General features: G+C 51.2%; 4 protein-coding genes across 4 annotated transcripts; 2 read left to right on the forward strand and 2 right to left on the reverse strand.

The window, feature by feature from the left end:
* Window positions 1-435: 435 nt before the first annotated feature.
* LOC34622775 lies at window positions 436-5,434 on the reverse strand. The gene is made up of 11 exons (XM_026334407.1): window positions 5,341-5,434; window positions 4,982-5,124; window positions 4,451-4,797; window positions 3,982-4,112; window positions 3,623-3,886; window positions 3,066-3,232; window positions 2,677-2,926; window positions 2,318-2,482; window positions 1,707-2,089; window positions 679-1,497; window positions 436-531 (listed from the first exon to the last, which is right to left on the reverse strand). The coding sequence occupies exons 1-11, from the start codon at window positions 5,432-5,434 to the stop codon at window positions 436-438; spliced, it is 2,859 nt and encodes a 952-aa protein (XP_026190192.1).
* Window positions 5,435-6,004: 570 nt separating this feature from the next.
* On the forward strand, window positions 6,005-9,810 carry LOC34622776 (nucleolar GTP-binding protein 2). The gene is made up of 12 exons (XM_026334408.1): window positions 6,005-6,137; window positions 6,445-6,655; window positions 6,888-7,101; window positions 7,241-7,366; window positions 7,563-7,636; window positions 7,884-7,953; window positions 8,143-8,273; window positions 8,397-8,532; window positions 8,790-8,891; window positions 9,091-9,170; window positions 9,341-9,480; window positions 9,605-9,810. The coding sequence occupies exons 1-12, from the start codon at window positions 6,005-6,007 to the stop codon at window positions 9,808-9,810; spliced, it is 1,623 nt and encodes a 540-aa protein (XP_026190193.1).
* Window positions 9,811-10,812: 1,002 nt separating this feature from the next.
* On the reverse strand, window positions 10,813-12,339 carry LOC34622777. Its single transcript, XM_026334409.1, has 2 exons — window positions 11,212-12,339; window positions 10,813-11,088 (listed from the first exon to the last, which is right to left on the reverse strand). The coding sequence occupies exons 1-2, from the start codon at window positions 12,337-12,339 to the stop codon at window positions 10,813-10,815; spliced, it is 1,404 nt and encodes a 467-aa protein (XP_026190194.1).
* A 3,703-nt stretch (window positions 12,340-16,042) lies between these two features.
* Window positions 16,043-17,569, forward strand: LOC113146591. Its single transcript, XM_026334410.1, is given in 3 exon segments — window positions 16,043-16,153; window positions 16,537-16,940; window positions 17,326-17,569. Coding segments are annotated over 3 exon segments (759 nt in total).
* Window positions 17,570-18,702: the final 1,133 nt, after the last annotated feature.

Genomic DNA, 18,702 nt, shown 5'->3' on the forward strand with positions numbered 1-18,702 from the left:
AACATGGCATAATTTTCTTTTTCTAACAAAATAAGGCAAGAAGAAGGATATTTCAGTAGTTTAAATACTCCTGTTCGGCGCTCAGCGATCCACGTCGCTCATGTTCAAGAGCACTAGGCGCTCGTGGGACTCATGGAGTGCAGTCACGACGCAGATGGGTGACACAAGGCGGCGGCTGCGCTCTGCAAAGGCTGCGATAGACATAATGAGTCGAATAGTGGCCCTACCTTAAAGCCAAGCAGCAAACGGTCATCAGGACTGATATTTCATCCGGGGAGGTGGTATGATGTAATCCCCCATCAGCATGCGTGGCGTGACCTGTGGAAGTGCGTTGATTCCAGAGCTCACTGACGGAAAACAACCAGCAGTGTTCTGAGACACGAAGAGCGAACATCATATACATTGCCTTGAAACTAGACTAACTCAGCACAAACGTTACGACTCGGCATGAAGTTTACCAGCAGCGGGTACTCCCGCAATGGCTGAGAAATATTCCACAAAGACACAAACAGCCCCATGCCGTTGTTCGTCCTGCAAAAAAATGACAGCACAAAGGGGCTGAGCAGGCTGGCAGGTCAAACTTCGCGGGACGCAAGAGGACAACTAGAAACATAAAGTGCTCGCTCGCTGGCGATAGACAAGGAAGGACGAAACAGAGACCATCACTTCCACGCTTACTGCATCAGCCCATTGCATACGCAGGTGTCCTTGCCCATCATGGACTGCAATCAGAGACAAAAAGGCAATGAACACGCCGCCGCCATCCATCTCTCTTAGCTCTATGCGCGGTCCGAAGTCGCAAAACTCGGGTGTCTCGAGCGCATGTGATGCATTTTGTGGATTCCCTTCGGCCACTCCGCTCTGGATGCGCTGCTGTTCATATGCATGTCGACACTGCACGACGTAATCCATAAACAGGTGAAGCAGCTGTTGAAAAACCGACGCTTCTAGTCTTATTTCATGGCGATATCGCAGTGCAACGAGCTGTAGGCAGCGGGGCGGCACAACAGCTGCGCACGCCGTCGTGTTCTGTGACACTGCCGATGCTGATTCCGCATAGAGAGACTTTTTTGTATTTCCTCTTGAACATGTAGCCCCCGCACAGTTGGGGGGGCTGATCAATGCGTTGAGCTGTGCCAGACGTGAAGTGGTCCCTATAGGCACCGATCCCCTGGCAGCGGAGTGTTTTAAGCTTCCGCAGCCGTTAAGCGTAACAGTTGACGACCCTGCCGCAAGACTGTCGAAGTCGACGAGGAGGTTTACGTCTCCGCAGAGAACCCGCGTACTAGGATTTCTACTACTTTTGGCAGAGTCATCGCTGCCAGTTGCAACTGCTTCAGGCTTCCCACGAGCCTCTGGTGATACCGAAAAAAAGAGCGAAGCACGAGGAAGAAAATATGGGGAGAGAGAGCCTCTAGCACATGGGTCGAAGCGGGAGTTGAGTGCTGTGGGCGACAAGTAGCGTTGCATAGCAGGAGAGCCAAGCAACGAGGCCAGCTAAAAACGCAGCAACGCACAGGCCCACCCGCTATCGAAATTGAAAACCTTGCCAACATGCATCATGCGCACCTAGCCGAGGTTCGCTTAGGACTCTAGCTGGCACGTGGATGCCGTGATTTTCCGCAGGGCACGCCTGCAAAAGCGGAGGGTGCACGCACAGTGTAGACCTGAGTAGCTGGAGAAACTGCTTTTTAGCTGAGACTCACTGTAGGATCGTCACAGTCCCAAGAGACTTCGCTAGGCGGCGAGACACGATCAAGAACGGCGTCTTTAGCAGAGGCCAACGTTCGGCTGAGGCAGTGGCCGTGAATGTATACGGGGAATCGGCACTCTGGGGCGCTCATGGGTAGAGAGACGGTTTGGCCTGTCGGAGGAGTGTGGACTGGAACACCAAGTTCCCGCTGAAGAACCCGCGCGAGCTTCAGCATGCCCTCCTTCTCGCCGTGCACCAACATGACTGCTTTGGGCTGCAAATGCCGCGCAAGCTGCTGAATCCCCGTTGTATCCGCATGAGCCGAAAACGACATGTAACGGACTTTGCACAAGACCTTAAGTCGCGTTCGGGCGTCTAGCGGGATGTCCCGTTGCCCTGGACGCACGGCAGAACAGCCAAAAAAACACCATAGAGCCGAGTCGTCATCGTGCATGCACGAGGCTTATGCCGCGGCGTGACCGCAGAAACGCCTTTCCCCCGTCCCCCGCTTCCTGGCCGAGTACTAGCCAGTGCACAGCCCTATTGACTGTGCCGAATAAGAAAGAGCTTCTGGAAGCGTACTGCAGCTCCAGAAAGAGCCCGCCACACCAGCGGCGGACATACCATCAATTAACATTGCGCCCACAGTTCCCCGCACGCAGTATCCCGGAAGCAGCACGAGGTTTTCGGATCCCCCCGCCCAAAGCTTCAGAGCCTTGAGGGCCAGGCCACCGTGCAACATCCCCGGCGTTGCCAAAAGGACCACTGGTGTTGGCGCAGTCAGCACGTCTGGGGGGAGTGCGGAAATGTGCGAAAAGCTGAAGGCTCCAAGGTCGTCTGAAAAAAACAGCACTCACCCCCTCCACAGCGTATGAAGGAGCTGCACACCGTGCCAAAACCCTTAATATGAACCGACAGCCCAGCAGGTATCAGCGAACTCTCGCGATCGGTGGAAACACACATTTCCAACGCGATTTACCCACCTGTGCACGCTGGGTCCTCCTCGACATGGTCAGCGAAGGCCCTCTGAACCGTGTTGGCGCAGTCTAGGCGGTGCACCAAGTCGCTGCCAGTCCACTGCACGTACAGTTTGTAGTATTTGTTAGCCTTTTCAGTCATGCCGCCCCCAAAGTAGATTGGATACTGCAGCTGCATCCGCTGCCAGTAAGAATTCAGCAGCATGCAGAGTTCCTGCGCTCGCCCTACTGCGAATACCGGGATCAACACTTTGCCCTTCAGTCAAATGCACAAGCGCACGCGCAAACCACCACAGCACAGATGGCCGCTCTCCTCCCTACCCAGACGCAAACCTGCCGTGCACCCTCGACACCCGCTCAGCCACGACAGAGAGGACTTCGAACTGCAACCATACCCCTTTTTTCAGCGCATCATGCACGGCGTCGCAGAACTCCCTTTCAGTTATCCTTTTAGAAGGCCGCACAAAAGAACCATACGTGCATTCGCTGATCAGCAAATCCGGCCGCAGCCGATGAATGCTGGCGCTTCCCAAATGGCGGTCGGGAGCCGTATTGAAATCGCCTGCGTATCATGTCACAACGCCGGCTCCCTTCCCATCATTCATCTACTACTAAGCCTGGGCAGCCATACCCGAACGTGAGCTAACGAGCCACATGCACGCCTTTTTTCGAGTCGCTAACACAGCAGCGAGACGCCCGGGTCATGCTTGTTCTCGCCCCCTAGAGAGGAAGCTCAGCAAACCGTTTAGATGCGTTTTCGTCTGCAGACTGGACGCATTGTTATTGCGGACCCTAAATTTAAGAAGAGCATTTTTGCCACCTACGAAAAAGTGTCAGTGCACGTTTTCGCTGTTCCCGGGCAAATTGCGGCGTTTGCGGCATCGTGGGTCGGCGGTTCCTCACAGTTATCAGCGAGTTTCACCATTTCATTGCTCGGATTTTGGCCGCTCACCTGTATAAACAATTGACAGGTCTCCGGGGAGCTGCGCATGCAGCATTGCAGCGCCCAAGACGTGGCCGGCGTAGTACGGAGTGGCTGTCCATCCACCCGCCTCCCAAGACTCGTGCAGGCGCAATGCCACGCAACGCCTCATACACCGCTGTGCCTCAGCTTCTGTGTAATTCCACTGTTCCTGAGAGGCACAGGCTGCGCTTCTGCCATCGCCACCGCTGTTGCCGCCGTTCCCATTCGCACTGCCGTCTTTCCCCCCATTATCTACTGAAAAACAAGCGCCCAAATGCCACTCGCAAGAGTGCTCAAGATGAAACTTCTTCCACGTTCAACGGGCTAGTTTCCGAGCACAGCGACGCCGACAGCCTCACCTTCCTGCACGAGCTGCCTGCCGCGGAAAGCTGCTTCCTTAAAGATACGAGCACTGTCAAGAAGCAGCACTGGGCTCAGTGCACGCGTGGGATAAGTCATTGCGATCGGATTTCGGTAGCTGAAGAACGCGAAACAAGGGCAAACAAGAAGGAAGTTGCACGCTCCCATGAAATGATCAAAAGAGAGCAGAGCAGCATGAATACAAAAAGGGGCATCTTGCAGTCCGGAGGGCGCCGCCACGAGGGTCGGCCTTTACTAAGACTTGTTGCAAGTGAAGCAGCTGTGTTCTCGGTGCTCCTGCAGCGGAAGCGCCCTGCAAGTGAAGGCCAGCAATGTTCAGCTACGTATGAGAGACTCTGCAGCCTTAGTCAGGTGCATAAGAGGCTGGCAGTCAAAAGTCGCAAGCCTTAAAAAAGTGTGCAGAGCCTTCAACTCGGGAAATCCTGCGAGTTTTACCCGAGGCGTTCTGTAAAGGAAGGGAGTGAGCCGCAGTGGTCCATGTGGAAGTGCGAGATGAGTGCAGCGTCTGTACAGCTCGCGAATAGCGGTGAAGGCTGCAGCATCGCCTCTTCCATTGTCTTAAGCTCAAGGTTCGGGGCCGAGTTTGGGGTCAGTTGCAGCAGCATGTTCAGAAGTGGCAGTTTTCTCGCCTGTTTCGCACCCAAGTGGCTCCCACAGTCGAAAAGGAGTCCTCTCTCCCCGCGCCGTACATAAATTGCACTGCGTCCAACATCCTGTCCAGCACCCAAGACAGTTACGTTGAGCGGCTCTGCGGCTGCCGCTGCAGCACCCGCGGCGCCCCCCTCCGTCGTCGGAAGAAGCAGAATGCGCTGCACGGATTCCTGCATCAGAGCCAGTGGTGGCTGCAGCACAGGCCCCTTGGCGGTGATCGATTGCGACTGGCGTGTGTTTGCGTCTCGTGCATGCGGCAGTCCTCGGACGGGGGTATTGCCGCCACGCTGTCCGTGGGAGCGCGCGCCCTGTCGCTGCTGTGGCTGGTGCTGCAAGGCTGGCATGGGGTGTATCTGCTTCTGTTGAGTCTGCAGGTTTGCTCCATGGCGCCCCTGCCCTACCTGCCACTGCGGCTGCAGCTGTTGATCCGGCTCCTGCGGGCAGGAGCCCTGTACAGGCTGCAGGTGGAAAGGAAACGCCATTTCGCTCACTGCTCAGAAAGCATCTTGGGTGCCGACTGGCAAAGCCACGTTCAGGTGTACGGGCAATCCACACCGCCAAACCGCAGCGTTGGAAAGGAGCGCGGCCCCCCTCGCTGTTGGTTGTTCATGAGCGACAAGGCAGTTCCTTTCAGCCAGCGGCAGGCGTTTCAGTCAAGACGAAAACGAGAAAACAGTGGAAGCAAGGGGGATGAAGCCTCGTTGCCGCTGCTGACCCTCTGGAATCTCTTGCCCATTTCGCCCGTATCACGTCCCAGCGGCAGAGCATCACCCGTTCTTGGCACTTTCAACTCTAGTGCGCACTCAGTAAATGAATGAAAGATTTTTTTCCTGGGGTGTTGGGGGCAAAGAGCGAATCTGTTAAGCGGTTGGTTTCGGGGCTTGTCCCCGAAGCGAGCATGCACTGCGCTCCAGTGTCGGCTCACGAGGCGTGGGAGGAGATTCGCGGTGAACCCCCAGATGTAGTTGGAGTTCAGCTCTTCAACGGAAACAAGAGCTTGTCTACCTAGCAACTCTTTCAGGAGAGGAGGAACAGCTCCGAATCGCTATTTCCTGAGGCACCCCACGCACGGGTAAGCTAGGAAGGGCCCTCCGCCTGGTGCAAGCTTCTCCGGCTAGGACTGACTGTGGCTGCTGGAGGGCGACGAATGCGACCACTTGAATGAATTAAGGGCTGGATGAGCGAGTCACGAGGTACAGGCGGGTTGTGCTAGCGAAGCCTCCTCAAGGAGCAGCCTGCACTCTCATTCCAAGGGCACTCTGCAACGCACGGCACTTTTGAAGGCCTCTGTGGCCGGAAGGTTGAGAGGGCATCCAGCTGTCTGCACGACACGCGAAAATGGTGAAGAAGGCAGGGAAAAGCGGCCGCGCGCCCTCGAAAGCTGGGGGGAAAGCCCCCCAAGGCTCTGCCCTTAAACGAGGCACGGCATCAACTCTCCCCTCCCGCCAACTGCCGACCAATAAAAAGCCAGGTGAGGTTTTGTCTGAGGTGACAGCCGCCTTTTTGTCCGAATAGGTCTTACTGAGGGCTGCGCTGCCCCAGGCGGATTCGCCCTTCAAACACCTTGCTTGCAGTGAACACCCTAACAACACGGCAGAGCTTCAGCTGCCACTCCAATGATACGCAACCTTACCCATAGGCCGTTCTCTCTTCCCTCGGGCCTGTGGTGGAAGCTATTCAAGTTTTGAGCCACAGCGATCTGCCCAGTCCGCATCGCACCACATACCTGCTGTCAAACCAGTGCACAACAACGGCCTGTGCGATGCCTGGTTTCTTAGGGCACTACCGATCTGCCAGCAAGATTAGGCTGTTGAAGATGTACTCTTCAAAGCCTAAGTGGATACGTCCTGGAGGCAAAGAGCCGCAGCCTTCGGCCCCCGCGAGAATTCATCCTGACCGCCGCTGGTTTGGAAACACTCGAGTTATTGACCAGCAGAAGCTCGCGGCTTTCAGAGAAGACATCCAAAAGGCATCTGCCGATCCATACACGTAAATTTGCAGCCTGTTTTACTTTTGCAATATGCGCAGTCTGCTCCCCGCTTTCATCTTTGTGTAGGGGGCTTAGTTCCATTCATATCGAGCGCTGCAATTTACGCAGGAGCTCGGGCCCCAAGCAAGCGAATGATGCCACGCGAAAGCACCTGCAATTGAGGGAATATTGGCACTTGTTGCGGTGGATTTCTCATGCAGCGTGCTCGATGGTTGCGATTTTGGTGCGCAGAGTTGTTCTGAAGCGGGCAAAGCTGCCCATGAGTCTCATAAAGGATGGAAATGTGGGAGGCCAAAAGCAGGCAATGGGTCCGGAGGGGTCATTGCCGAAGTTGCAGGGTGACGCTCTCGTTGCCTTGGAACCCTTTGAAGGGGTTTTTGGTAGCAAAAAAACTCGTAAACGGCCAAGGCTTCAGGCGGCCGACCTTGCCACGCTGGCTTCTCAAGTGCGCCTTGAACTACACATTCGAAAGCACATCTCTGCAGCGTCTGCTTCTCTGCCGCATGATCTGTGAGCGTTCCTCTGCTTACTTTCATGATGCACGAGTTCCCTTTTTGCGGATATGATTTCCTGCTGCCCCGTAGGCTGCAGTGCGAGAAGCAGCTTTCACGAAGTCCACCGGAACGGAAGAGGCGCTAGGAGACAGCGGCGGAGAGGGAGGGCCCGTAGAATCAATTTATCAGAAGGGAACCAGCCGCAGAATTTGGGGGGTGCGTTGAGTGTGTGCAAGAAAAACTTTCATGTGTCCAAACTAGACGGCCAATTTGGCATGAATTACCAACTCAGTACAGCGTAGTACCGTGTGGTGTTTCATGGAAAGCGTGTTGTTACGGATCATACTTTTCACCCTAAGATATGGGAGCGAAAGCTGGCAAAGCGTGGGTGCCTTTTGCACTGCGATATCAGGAGTTGTATAAGGTCATTGACGCGTCAGATGTCTTGGTGCAAGTCGTAGACGCACGTGACCCAATGGGAACACGGTAAAAACAAGGGCTGCTTTTTGAATTCTAGCCTTCCCATCATGCAGGATTTGTGTATCTACCCCGTACTTTCGGACATCGTGATGGCTTCATCAGTGCTAAATAATCTGACGGCTAGACAAGTGTGGCTGCCACAACGTGTACATGTACGTGGTGCAGTTAGAGTGGTCGTTGTTCCGTCTAAAATCTATTGACATACCATTGCTTTGATCTATGTATTGCTTCCGCTGCTTTTTTACCCTATCAGTTGCAGGCGCCTGGAACGGTACCTCAAGGGGCAGCGTTCCGCCAAGCACTTGGTGCTGGTCATTAACAAGGCAAGCAACTTGCGTACTATCAAGCGTAGTACAGAGATGCTACGGCCAAATGTTGAAGTATCTAGAGATGCTCTTCTGAATAGCTGGAGAGGGTGAGGAAGGGGGAGAGTTCATTGCATCTATCGATTGAGAAAGACTACGTAACGGAGAGCCTTTCTTTTGGCTGGCCCTTGTTTGTGGTGCCCTCAGGTGGATTTGGTGCCACCACGTGTTGCGCGACACTGGTTGCAGCAGCTGAGCAAAGAAATGCCTACCCTCTTGATGCAGGCCGACAAAAACAAGAAGAATATTGGCAGGACGCAGCTCTTTCAACTTTTGAGGTGCGAGCAACTCCCGGGGAGCATTAAGCGGAAGGCGACATGTGGTATCAAGTAGTTGGAGGATCGTCACCAACGAGAAACTGTTATCTGTGGACTTTTTTGCCTGTGTTTGGCTTGCCTCAGGCAATACGGTCAGCTACTGTCTGATAGGAAGCATGTTTCCATAGGGTTTTTCGGATATCCGAACGTAGGGAAAAGCTCGATCATCAACTTTTTAAAGAGCAAACAAGTTTGCAAGGCAGCCCCGATACCCGGCCAGGTTGGTTCTACGTTTGCTTGTGGATGAGCGTATCCTCCTTCCGCTTAGAAATTAATCTTCATGAGGGCTTTGCTTCATCTAATAGACCGGCAGAAGCACAGAAAGTCCGTTGCACACAAAGGAATGCTATTACTTTGTCGATTTTGTCACAATCACTTCGTTGCGGAGGCGGCGGTTTATTAAGACCGCATGTGGCAATAGACGTTTCCAGTTAGACCATTGCGATTTAAATGATATGTTGCGTGTGACTGGGTCAGACTCGTGTGTGGCAATACGTTGCGCTGACCTCAAAGTTGTACCTCATTGACTGCCCAGGCATTGTTCCTCTTAGCAGCGAGGCAGGCGATGATACCGCGAAGGTATGATACAGCTTCTCGCTTTTCCGTTTTATGGCGTTGAGGTATAGCTAACGTTTCTGTGTCCCTGGTAGAGCCGTGTAGCACACCCGTATACTAGCCGTTGGTTGTTGACTCTTGCTGTTACTGCTGGCAGTGAATTGTTTGTCTAGGTATCTTCTTAGTTTCTAGAGGTACCTGCTTCTTGACTTTACTGCAACAGGTGATGCGAGGCGTTGTGCGACCCGAGAGGATCAATGCTCCTGAGGAACACATAGCGACCGTCTTAGAACGGGTTAAGAGGTACGTGGTAATTTGGTCAGGTGAATCAGCGACTCAATACATTTTCCGGTTTCTTCAGCATACAAGTGGAAATTGGTGGTATTTGTTCGCCAATGCCGCTTTACGGGGATCGTAGTAATGTTAAGCATACAAAAACGCCTGAATGTACAAGGTGCTGTTTTCGCATCCAGGGAGGCCGTGATAGCCCGCTACGGCTTGGACCGGAACGTGACTTGGGGAGATTCAGAGGAATTTTTGGCGCTGTTGGCAGTGCGTCTCGGAAAACTGAGGAAAGGAGGAGAACCGGACATTTCTACCACTGCCCGCATCGGTAAGCAAAAGTTCTTTCTCACTCTACTTGCAGCTCACAACCAGTCGTCTCTGACTTCTGATAAGGGGACCATTGCCTATTATACTGTTCGCCATATCTTCGCCCCTTGCTGGTGTGTGCATAGTGCTGTACGACCTGCAAAGGGGCAAGCTTCCGTACTACGTGTTACCCCCGACGATGGCAAATGAGGCAGCAGACATTGCTGGAGATAGGGAAGACGCCGCGGTGGATGGAGCTTTGGCACTGCCTGAAGGAAACGCGCTGCAGCTAGCGAATGGTACGCTGGAAGCCCTTAATGACGAAGAGAAGGCAAGAGATGAGGCACCCTAAACGATTCACGAAGACCTCGGGGCAACCCGTAAGCCTCAAGGGAGCTGGACAGAAAGGCGGCGCACCTTCGTTCTAGCGTAGCCCACCTTAAGTTCACAATTCCAGGTATTTTTAAAACCATAACCATCACGTGCGCGTTCGTTGCAAACCAGTGCACGACTTCCGCGAAAGTTTTGGCTCTGTATTAATGCAGTTTGCTACATACTGCAAGCTGAAGGTGGTTGGGCTACCGCAGCGGTAGTGGGGGTTCCGCAGTGCAGGCGCTAGTCAGCTCTTCTTATCTGCGGCTCGCTTTACGACATGCCACCCAAACTGAAGGAAGTTGCCGGTTCGCAGAAAGTAGCTACATGGCGACACAAAGCGGCTACCGTATGCGCAGTTAAAGTGGCTGACAATGCCCACCTCTAATGCCACTGCTGCCTAGCGGCGCATGAAATCAACTGACATTTGGTAAGAAAACGTCCTGGTCCGGAATTTAAAGTGGTAAAAGAAAAGTGTTTTTACCGCAGATCAGGGACAGAAGCTCGGGAGCAATGGAGAGGTCAGGTCCTCACAAGCCATCACTGCTATACCGTAGCAAAGTTTGGTAGCGCAACCACGTGCAGCACAAGCTCCGGAATCAGCGCACCCTTTGGCGAACAATACATATTGCCAGAGCGAGTGAGATTGATGGCCACAGATCATCCGTTCCAAAAATACATTGCAAAATGCCCGATGGATCGGCTTTGCTTTCGGAAACCAACGGCTGCGGCGCGACATTCCCGAACTTTCCTACCTGCAAAAGCTTTGCAGAGGAACCGCACAACGGCTACAAAGTCGCCAACTTGCGCCGAAGTACAAACCGCGCACTCCGGGAGGCTTCCAAGCCACCTGTAGAACAAGGCAGTTTAGTTTCTGCCCGTCCTATACATATTACCGCCGAGCCAAGTGTGCTACATGGGCACTGCTTTTTATATTTTCATGTGAAGATTATTAGCTTCAACTTTATCCTGCTGGTACCGCTCACGGCTCCAGCTGTTCAGGAACACCGCAATCCCGCTTTTGCAAATCTGGTAAGCTTCTTTTAATCCACCACATACGAACCAAGAGAAAATACACTAGAATAAGCAAACCAATCATTGGCAGCTGAACTACATACATTCCCTTAGGACCCAGGCCTACAGTGAGGTGGAACAAAGGGCTACAAAGAAGCGACAACAGCCCGCCGACAAGCTGCACGATGCCAATCAAGCGGCCGAAGAACACAGCAGGGAAGTTTTCCTCGATGTACACAAAAACCTGAGAAACGAACAGCGACATGTACACCATGAAACAAAGTACGGATATCATACCCGCCGCCGCCGCCTGCTTCAAGCTGAAAGCGTATGCCAATAGGCCTGCCGTATTGACGATTCCCATCACCGATATTATACCAATAGACTCTGACAGCTTGCCCAAGATGATGCAGGGAATAAAGGAGAAGGGCAGAGCACTGCCTAGGAAATCTTGCGCTTTCTGAACCAGAATGCGATCATGGGCCTCTTGGTAAAAAGAAGTAATCCATCCCACTGCAATGAAATAGAGAACGATAAGCAAATACTTCTCAGAGCAAACGGTCTTCAATAGGGTGCAATCTTTCTGCTTAGGGTGTGGCTTCTGACACCCAGTTGAACACGAGCCTTCGAGCTGACTGTCCAAGCTTAGCTCTCGAGTCTGCCCAGTCGTCATAGGCGGACGTTCAGATGCTGGCTTCTGATCACTTGGTACTACTTGTTGGTCGAAATTAGCCTCATCGTATGCCTTGTACGCCTTTAACGGCATCACAAAGAATACGATGACAAGGAACAGGCACGGACCGAAGCCGACGTACCACCAACAGCCTGAAATGCCACCATCCGTGAGATAAGAATGCAAAATGAGGGGGATGGCGAAAGAGGCGGACGAAGCCGACCCAATCAAAGTTATTACAGTCGCAGCAGCGCCCGGGAAGAGGCGGGTGACCAGCAGAGTGGGGAGGAAAGCGGTGTCAGCGCCTAGACCAATGCAGATGAAGCCGAGGTACACTGTTGCGTGCGACTCCGCCGTCAGACTTGAGATCAACGACCACGCCACAATGTGGAAGCACTGGCCAATCATAGACGTAATTTTGGGTCCCAAGGTATCCATCATTGTGCCAGCCAGTGCACTCATCGTGCAATGCACCGCCAGCGTGAATACAAACAAGCTCTGCACAGAAGCATCCTGTGCATCGCAGATATAGTTGTGTCCTAACTGTCGTTGGTCGTCCACAAAGCCTCCCTTTCCGTTGGCTTCGCATTTAAAACTAAAAACTTGAGCCTTTAACAGCATTGCCGACAGCGGAGCCCAGCCGAAGTACACGCATCCTGTCATGAACGTCTGGAGCGCGTAGACAAATAACAAAGCATATCTGTTCAAGTTGAGGGGCGTGGGCTGTTGAGCACCTGGAAGATCGCTGCGCGGCAACATGCGGCGCAGAGCCGGCAAGAACCCGTTGGGAGTCGAGTCTTCTCCTTCACTTTTTCCCCCCATCATCAATATGTCGTAAGAAACCTCGGAATTCGAGCTGATTATAATGAGAATATTAAGGATCTTGGATGCCCAATGACGGCGAAATGGGGAGTCGAACGCTGATTGCTGCCAGCGGGCTGGCTGCTCCAGCTGCAACACAGGCTGGGGGACAATTGAAAACAGGTAAGGCAGTGCAAAGAGGCAACGCTACAGGCTTCTTTATGACAAGATGAACAATGAAGCATTAAGGTATATTGTTGCTGAGTCGTGATGGTGAGCGATGGAGGCCGGTCGTGCGGGGCGAAGAGTGGAGCAGATGCTCTGTGCGCTGTCCCCGAAAATTGTTTCCAGCTAGGCACCGGAAGATGAGGCTCAAAGCAGAAAAAAGACATAAGTAACAAAAAATTTTGTGCTAGGCAGGGTGGGAGGCCTCTAGTTACTGTTGTCTAAATACTTCAAGCCATTTCGGGCCCACTTGTGCAAAGGGGTCTTGCAGGGGTTCCTGGTCTTCGGCATCCTGCACCACAAAAGACACGCTACGAAGCAAAAAAAATTCATCGTCATCCCACCTGTCCATACCTTGATTAGTGCGTTGCGCATTTTTGTTAGTTGATGCAACCTTGTGTCTCGATCTTAGCGATGAAAAGAAGTAAAGTGTTAATATGCCAGCGAATTTGGGGAACGGTGTAATGATGGGTGCTATTGTGGGACAATTTAATAGCGGGCTGCAACGATGCGATAATTAGAATTCCCTCCTTCGGCTCTCGCACATTCGGTAACGATTCAGTAAAGCATGTTTACGAGGTAGCGGACAATATATCCGCCGTGGAGCTTGCATGCAGAAATAGCTGCGCAGCAATTCGATTATAGCAGGTTGAGCTGCACTTTGGCAATTTCTACTACGCTAGCTGAACCTAAGTAAGAATTAGTATATAGTTGACAGTTTAGTGTATCTGTAAGTATCTTTTATGTGCTACAGAGTGAAGCTGTTTCTCCCCATATTTACAGCCAGATGCACATAGCGCCTAGTGCATATTCACACGCCGTTGCGGCTTGATTCGAGCTACCAATACTTTGCGAAAAACAAGATCTACGAACGAAGAGATTATCCTAGTCTAGTCCGTACTAGTCCTTGATAAAAATATAACGAGTGTAGATAAAAGGCATAGACAGTAACTTGGTCCACAACATGCTTTGCCACATTCCAAATCACACATTCTTGTGTTCCCTACCTGACGGTCAACGAACAGCCGCATAGAAATGGTGGAAGATTCGACTACACTATCGGCTCTTCCCAGGCAGGCAGAAACCAAATATAGTGTGAATGAGAGAAATAAACGTGCTTTCAGCCGCCAAAATCAAATCGAGGGGGAGAAAGAGAAGCTTATTAATCGACAACGAATGGCGTACTAAAGTGTCGTGGATGCGGCGGCGCGACGGCTGGCTGCCATCGATGCTTGAAACGTCCGGGCCTCTGCTACGAGAAACCAGAAGACAAGGAAGACATGTAAAGGGTACAAAAGTATATGCCATCAGTGCCTTCGTTCATCGTAAAGCAAAATCCTAGCAAAATACAGCTATTATGTGCAGGGTAGTTGAGTCCGAAGCCACAAAAGAGGCATAAGAAAGAATATGGGGTACGATTACTTGAGAGTGCATGCATATAAATCTGAGCGCAGCAAACAGGTTTTCAATATTTGAAGGGAGATGTTCAAGTAGAACCACCCCTTTAAAAAGTCGCTATACCAGGCAGAGCATGCGCTGGGGACGGAAATCTACCAGCAAACACACAGGATACCATCCATGGTGTTTAGCATTATGAACCGAACAGCGCTGCAAATTATTTTGCAGCAGCTGCTCCTGCGCTAACTAGTGAAACTACCGTTCCCCGACACAATACAGCAAAAGCTTTCGTCCACCGCCTCGCTGAAGCTTTCGAGAATCTAGCCTTGTCTAAGCTCCGTTAGGTTCCTCCGCTTCAACACAGTCACTTGCTGCACGGTAAGGTCCGCGTGTAATTTGGAAAGTATAAGTTCTTACAAGAAAGCTACCATTGATGGCTCTCTGACACCTCCAGCCTCCTCCCGCTGGACCCAGCCCTGCTATCTAGGTTGCTTCGCCTCTTACATGCATTTACGGATTACAGGACTTGAGGTCCCGGAGTACGAATAGACGGGTTTGTTGGGGGGCTGTCTGGGAATGCTTGGATATGCGGGCTTCCTCCGCCTTTCTGTTTTCCTCTATTTTTGACTGCTGGTAAGAGCTAGTTGACAAACCCCCGACATCCATAGGTTTCCAATGCCCACTTTACCATTCTTCAGCCAAAGGGTAAGGAGGTGCACTCATTTGCTCCTGAGACATCTACAAGCCATCATTTGCGGAATTCCTGCTGGTCGCTCGTTTAACCGCGGAGTGTCCGCCCGTCCCGTGAGACCAAGTAACGTTACCCTGCAATCACAGCCAGTGGATGAGCAGAGACCAGCAGCACCAAGCAATGCGCTGCTATCAGTTGTGGCGCCGCATCTAAGGTTCATAGGAAAATGCTTACTTGCGCAGTCAATGCAGACATAACGGGAAGTCCTTGAGAGCTTTTCAGAAGAGCTTCTGGTTCCCTTGCCCGCCCATTTAGAAGCATCAAATAACTTTGTGAAAATTTACTTAGTGTTTTTCAAAAGAAATTTCACCTCTCTTGGGCCGCGCCCTAACGTGTTCCAGCAAGAGTCGAGAAGCACCGATAGGGTACGCATTACTCCGCCCCCTAAGAATTCCAAGCATTTTCAGCTAGTTTTACAGAACGTCTAAGGCACGCGCACATTATACTGCATCTTTTTGGCCGAAGTAACACTCCCGTGCAACATACAGACATCTACGAAACGACCAGCCAAGCGGAAAAATTTTAAGGAGTCCTGGGTAATATAACTACCATGGAAGAAAGTGCTCGAGTGCACATGTGTCGCACTACCTGCGAAACACTTTCTTTAGTATGGCTACCCTCTGCCACGTCACCTGCAATGTAAGGTGAGTAAATTTGCATTAATATCCAGCCCGGTGCATCGTTAGACCTTATGCCTTGAGGCGAAGGGCACATGACAGCTCTTTTTAGAAAAAAAAAGCTTTCAAGTCTTCAAAGTGCTTCGGGGCAAAGACACGCTTATGGGGCCCCCGGTGAGAGTCACCAGGCTCTTGCCCTTCAAAGATAGTACGGAAAATTAACATGAGTATAACGGCTACACTGCACCAACAAACTTCCAAAAAAACAAGGTGTAGTTAGCCAACGATCATTAAAGAGTTGCCCCATTAATTTGCCTTTCCCTGTATCTTATTAATGACAGAGTAGCTACGACATAAGAAGACGCAGCGCTGCGGGCGTGTAGGATACATGCCATGTGTAGCTAGTTAGAATGCTAGGTGTACTGGAAAAGTGCACCTGCGCCCACTCCAGCTGTCCCACTTCCCGCATGTCCGGAACTCTGGAGATCGCGAGCAAGCGAAGACAGACGCTTCTTTGGAAAAAGCCAAAGCCTTTGTACAGAAGCCTTAATCGCAGGATTACAGCTGGTAGTACTTCATGATAAATTGCGGTTGTTTCCTGCTCATCCACAGGCTGTAGGGATGCAGAGTGATGTCAAGATTCCCTAAAACAGTTGTCTGGTATGGATCAAGGTATGCAAAAGATCAATATTTCCTTCCTGTAGTACCAGTATGATGCAACAATCGTCTGACGATGGAAGTTAACACAGCCCACAAAATGTTTATGGATGCGTCGATGAGGTCATGCAAACCAGAAAATGATGACGCCAGTAGGAATGAGCAAACACTTACCTTTTTACCAGGCGCTTGGATTTTTACCTTCTGTTATCCCCTAAAAAAGATACACTACTGGTTTGGGGGCCAGTTGCTTGGAGGAGAAACACTCCAGTGATCGCCCCATTTAAGCCCAAGAAGTCGTCTACCCGCAGGCAGTAATTGCTGCGCTATGCAACGATGAGCTGCCAACCTGGCCACCTGCTAGTTGTCCAACGTACCGTACGTAGGTACGCCCTGAATCAGTCCTTAGCGATGTTTCGCATGGTGAGAACCCCTCACACCATGAAGAGGAGAATAGCCAACAGGTGGGCTCGTTGTTGAAAAATGTATAGTGCAAGACTTGACCACCGCTTTCTACTATAACGCAGTGCGGATGCCGACAAAGGACCGAATGGGGTGCATGTGAGTTAGCTTAATCCCCTAAACAAGATTACTCTGGAACAGTAGCTTCAGATGCCTCATATTGACCAAATGCTTGGCAGGCTACACAGATCAATACTCTACTTGGCATTTTACCTCACAGACGCGTTCCTACGAATCCCCAACCCTTATGTCGGGCTCAAAACGACGTTCCAAACCCCCATTCGCCAACGCGAGCACACCTGCATGCCGTTTATACTTGTAAGTGCCTCAACGGAACTGAAGGGGCAAGTTAATCAGGCTTTCTATGAGCTTATCATGGGACACTGGCTGAGCGGCTACATGGTAGACGTCTTCGTATTCAGCCGAGACGTTCACGCCAGTCTACAGCACCTGCAGCGCGCGCATCAGCTGTTGCGGGAGAAGCAGTGGTAATTAAAAGCACTCAAGTGTTCGTGCATCTTGAAAACCATTGTGCTTCGGGCTTTTCCGTTTTGGCTGCAAGCAACGAGCCAGATCCGGCAAAAGTTTAAGCAATCAAGGCATGACCTTTACCTTCGCGCACCCGGAAGGACGTTCAGAAGCTTTTGTGGCCCTGCATCTTACTACTGCAGCTTTCATTCGCAGGCCTGCTCGGGTTGATGTTTTTTTAACTGACCTACAGAAGGAAGCACAGTCTGTGGCCTAGATAGAGGAGGCGGATGCCGCAACAACGACACTTATCAGTCACCTTGAAACTTCTTTGATACGTGTGCGGCTTCATTATAAGCGCGATTGCTTCTTTTAAACCGACGCTGATGATGTCGTGCTTGTGGCTTCTACCTTCAAATATTGCTCTAGTCACTACACTCTAAATTATAATTCTACCGATCGTTTTTATTACGGCTTTACTGGATCCAAGCAACGGTATTCCGTGGAGGAAAAGAATTTATGTGATGTGGCGGGGTGTGGAAATCTGTCGATCATTTTAACAAGGACATCATTTTACTGCACAGACCGACCAGCAGTCTTCAATATACCTTACGAAGAGCCTTTAGGTAAGAGTACAACTGCTCTTAACCGTGACGATTCACAGTTTCTGTAAAAAAGTGTTCACGCCTTATGCTATCGACACTCATTCATCGGCTTTTATCGCCAAAATTCAGAATGGCAAAAGAATGAAACACTACTCCTTTGAGCGTGGCCTACAGAGGCTCGAACCAAGGCGGGGACTCTTGCTTGCACGTATGGACTTGGCTTTGCAGTGCTGCTTTGAGCGAAGCACGTGATCATCTTATTTTGAGGCCATGAGGGTATTCTCACTGCAGTGTTAAAGCACTGATGCCCCTTGTGGTTGCTTGGGATGTGCCCCGCTTTTGAGGAGCTTGCATCGTGATATCCAGCTTGTCATTAGCTTTAATGGTGCACTCCTGAATCCGCACTATTGCAAAAGGTTTCTGGCTGCTGACAACATTCGGATTGCACACAAAGAATTGTGTACAGAGAGTCTCAGGGGCAATGTTTCTACAGTTGTACTTGTGCATTTTGTGACTTTGAGCTCAGCTAACTTGCATGTGCCGGCCGTCTTTTTGTTTGCAGAAATTTTCATACGATGCGAAGGTAGCGCTGAACTAGTGTGCATTTGATATTCCTTACACATTTCACTCGTCTTTTTTTCTTCTAGCAGGAGGCCGACGAACGTCGACACTGCCACGATAGGAGCTAACGCGCCGTCACGGTCATGCTGGTTTGGTCCCTCGTTTGTTATTGGTTAATGTGTTTGCTCTGTTCCCATCGGTTTCACCTTGGCGGCTTAAAGACACTTTTGCTTTTTGCAATTTTTGCCCTGTTTTTCGTTTGTTCCTCTCTAGAAAGTGACGTTAGGCCGGGAACCCTTTCCCATTTCTTTATACTGTCGGCTTCCATGGACAGGTAGGGAACACGGGGGAGCGTGTTCATAGAGCGGGGCGAGGCGGGGGCCAGGAGGCGGCGGAAGGCGAAAGATGTCACTCGCAAAGCTGCACTAAACCACTTCCTACAACACTAGTTATATTAGCTGGGAATTTGAAACCATTGACCGATTGTTTTGTGTTTCCTATTTGAAATTTCCGCAAAATACCCTTTCCTCAACACAAAAAGGCGCAATGTTCCGTCTGTGCCCCAGGCACGCTGTGCAACTGGCCATCAATACTCTGGATGCAGAGTGGGTGAAGCAACGTGCACCCTGGCTCTCCATGT

Source organism: Cyclospora cayetanensis, unplaced genomic scaffold (assembly GCF_002999335.1).
Source record: "Cyclospora cayetanensis isolate NF1_C8 unplaced genomic scaffold, CcayRef3 CcayRef3_contig_41, whole genome shotgun sequence".
NCBI lineage: Eukaryota > Apicomplexa > Conoidasida > Eucoccidiorida > Eimeriidae > Cyclospora > Cyclospora cayetanensis.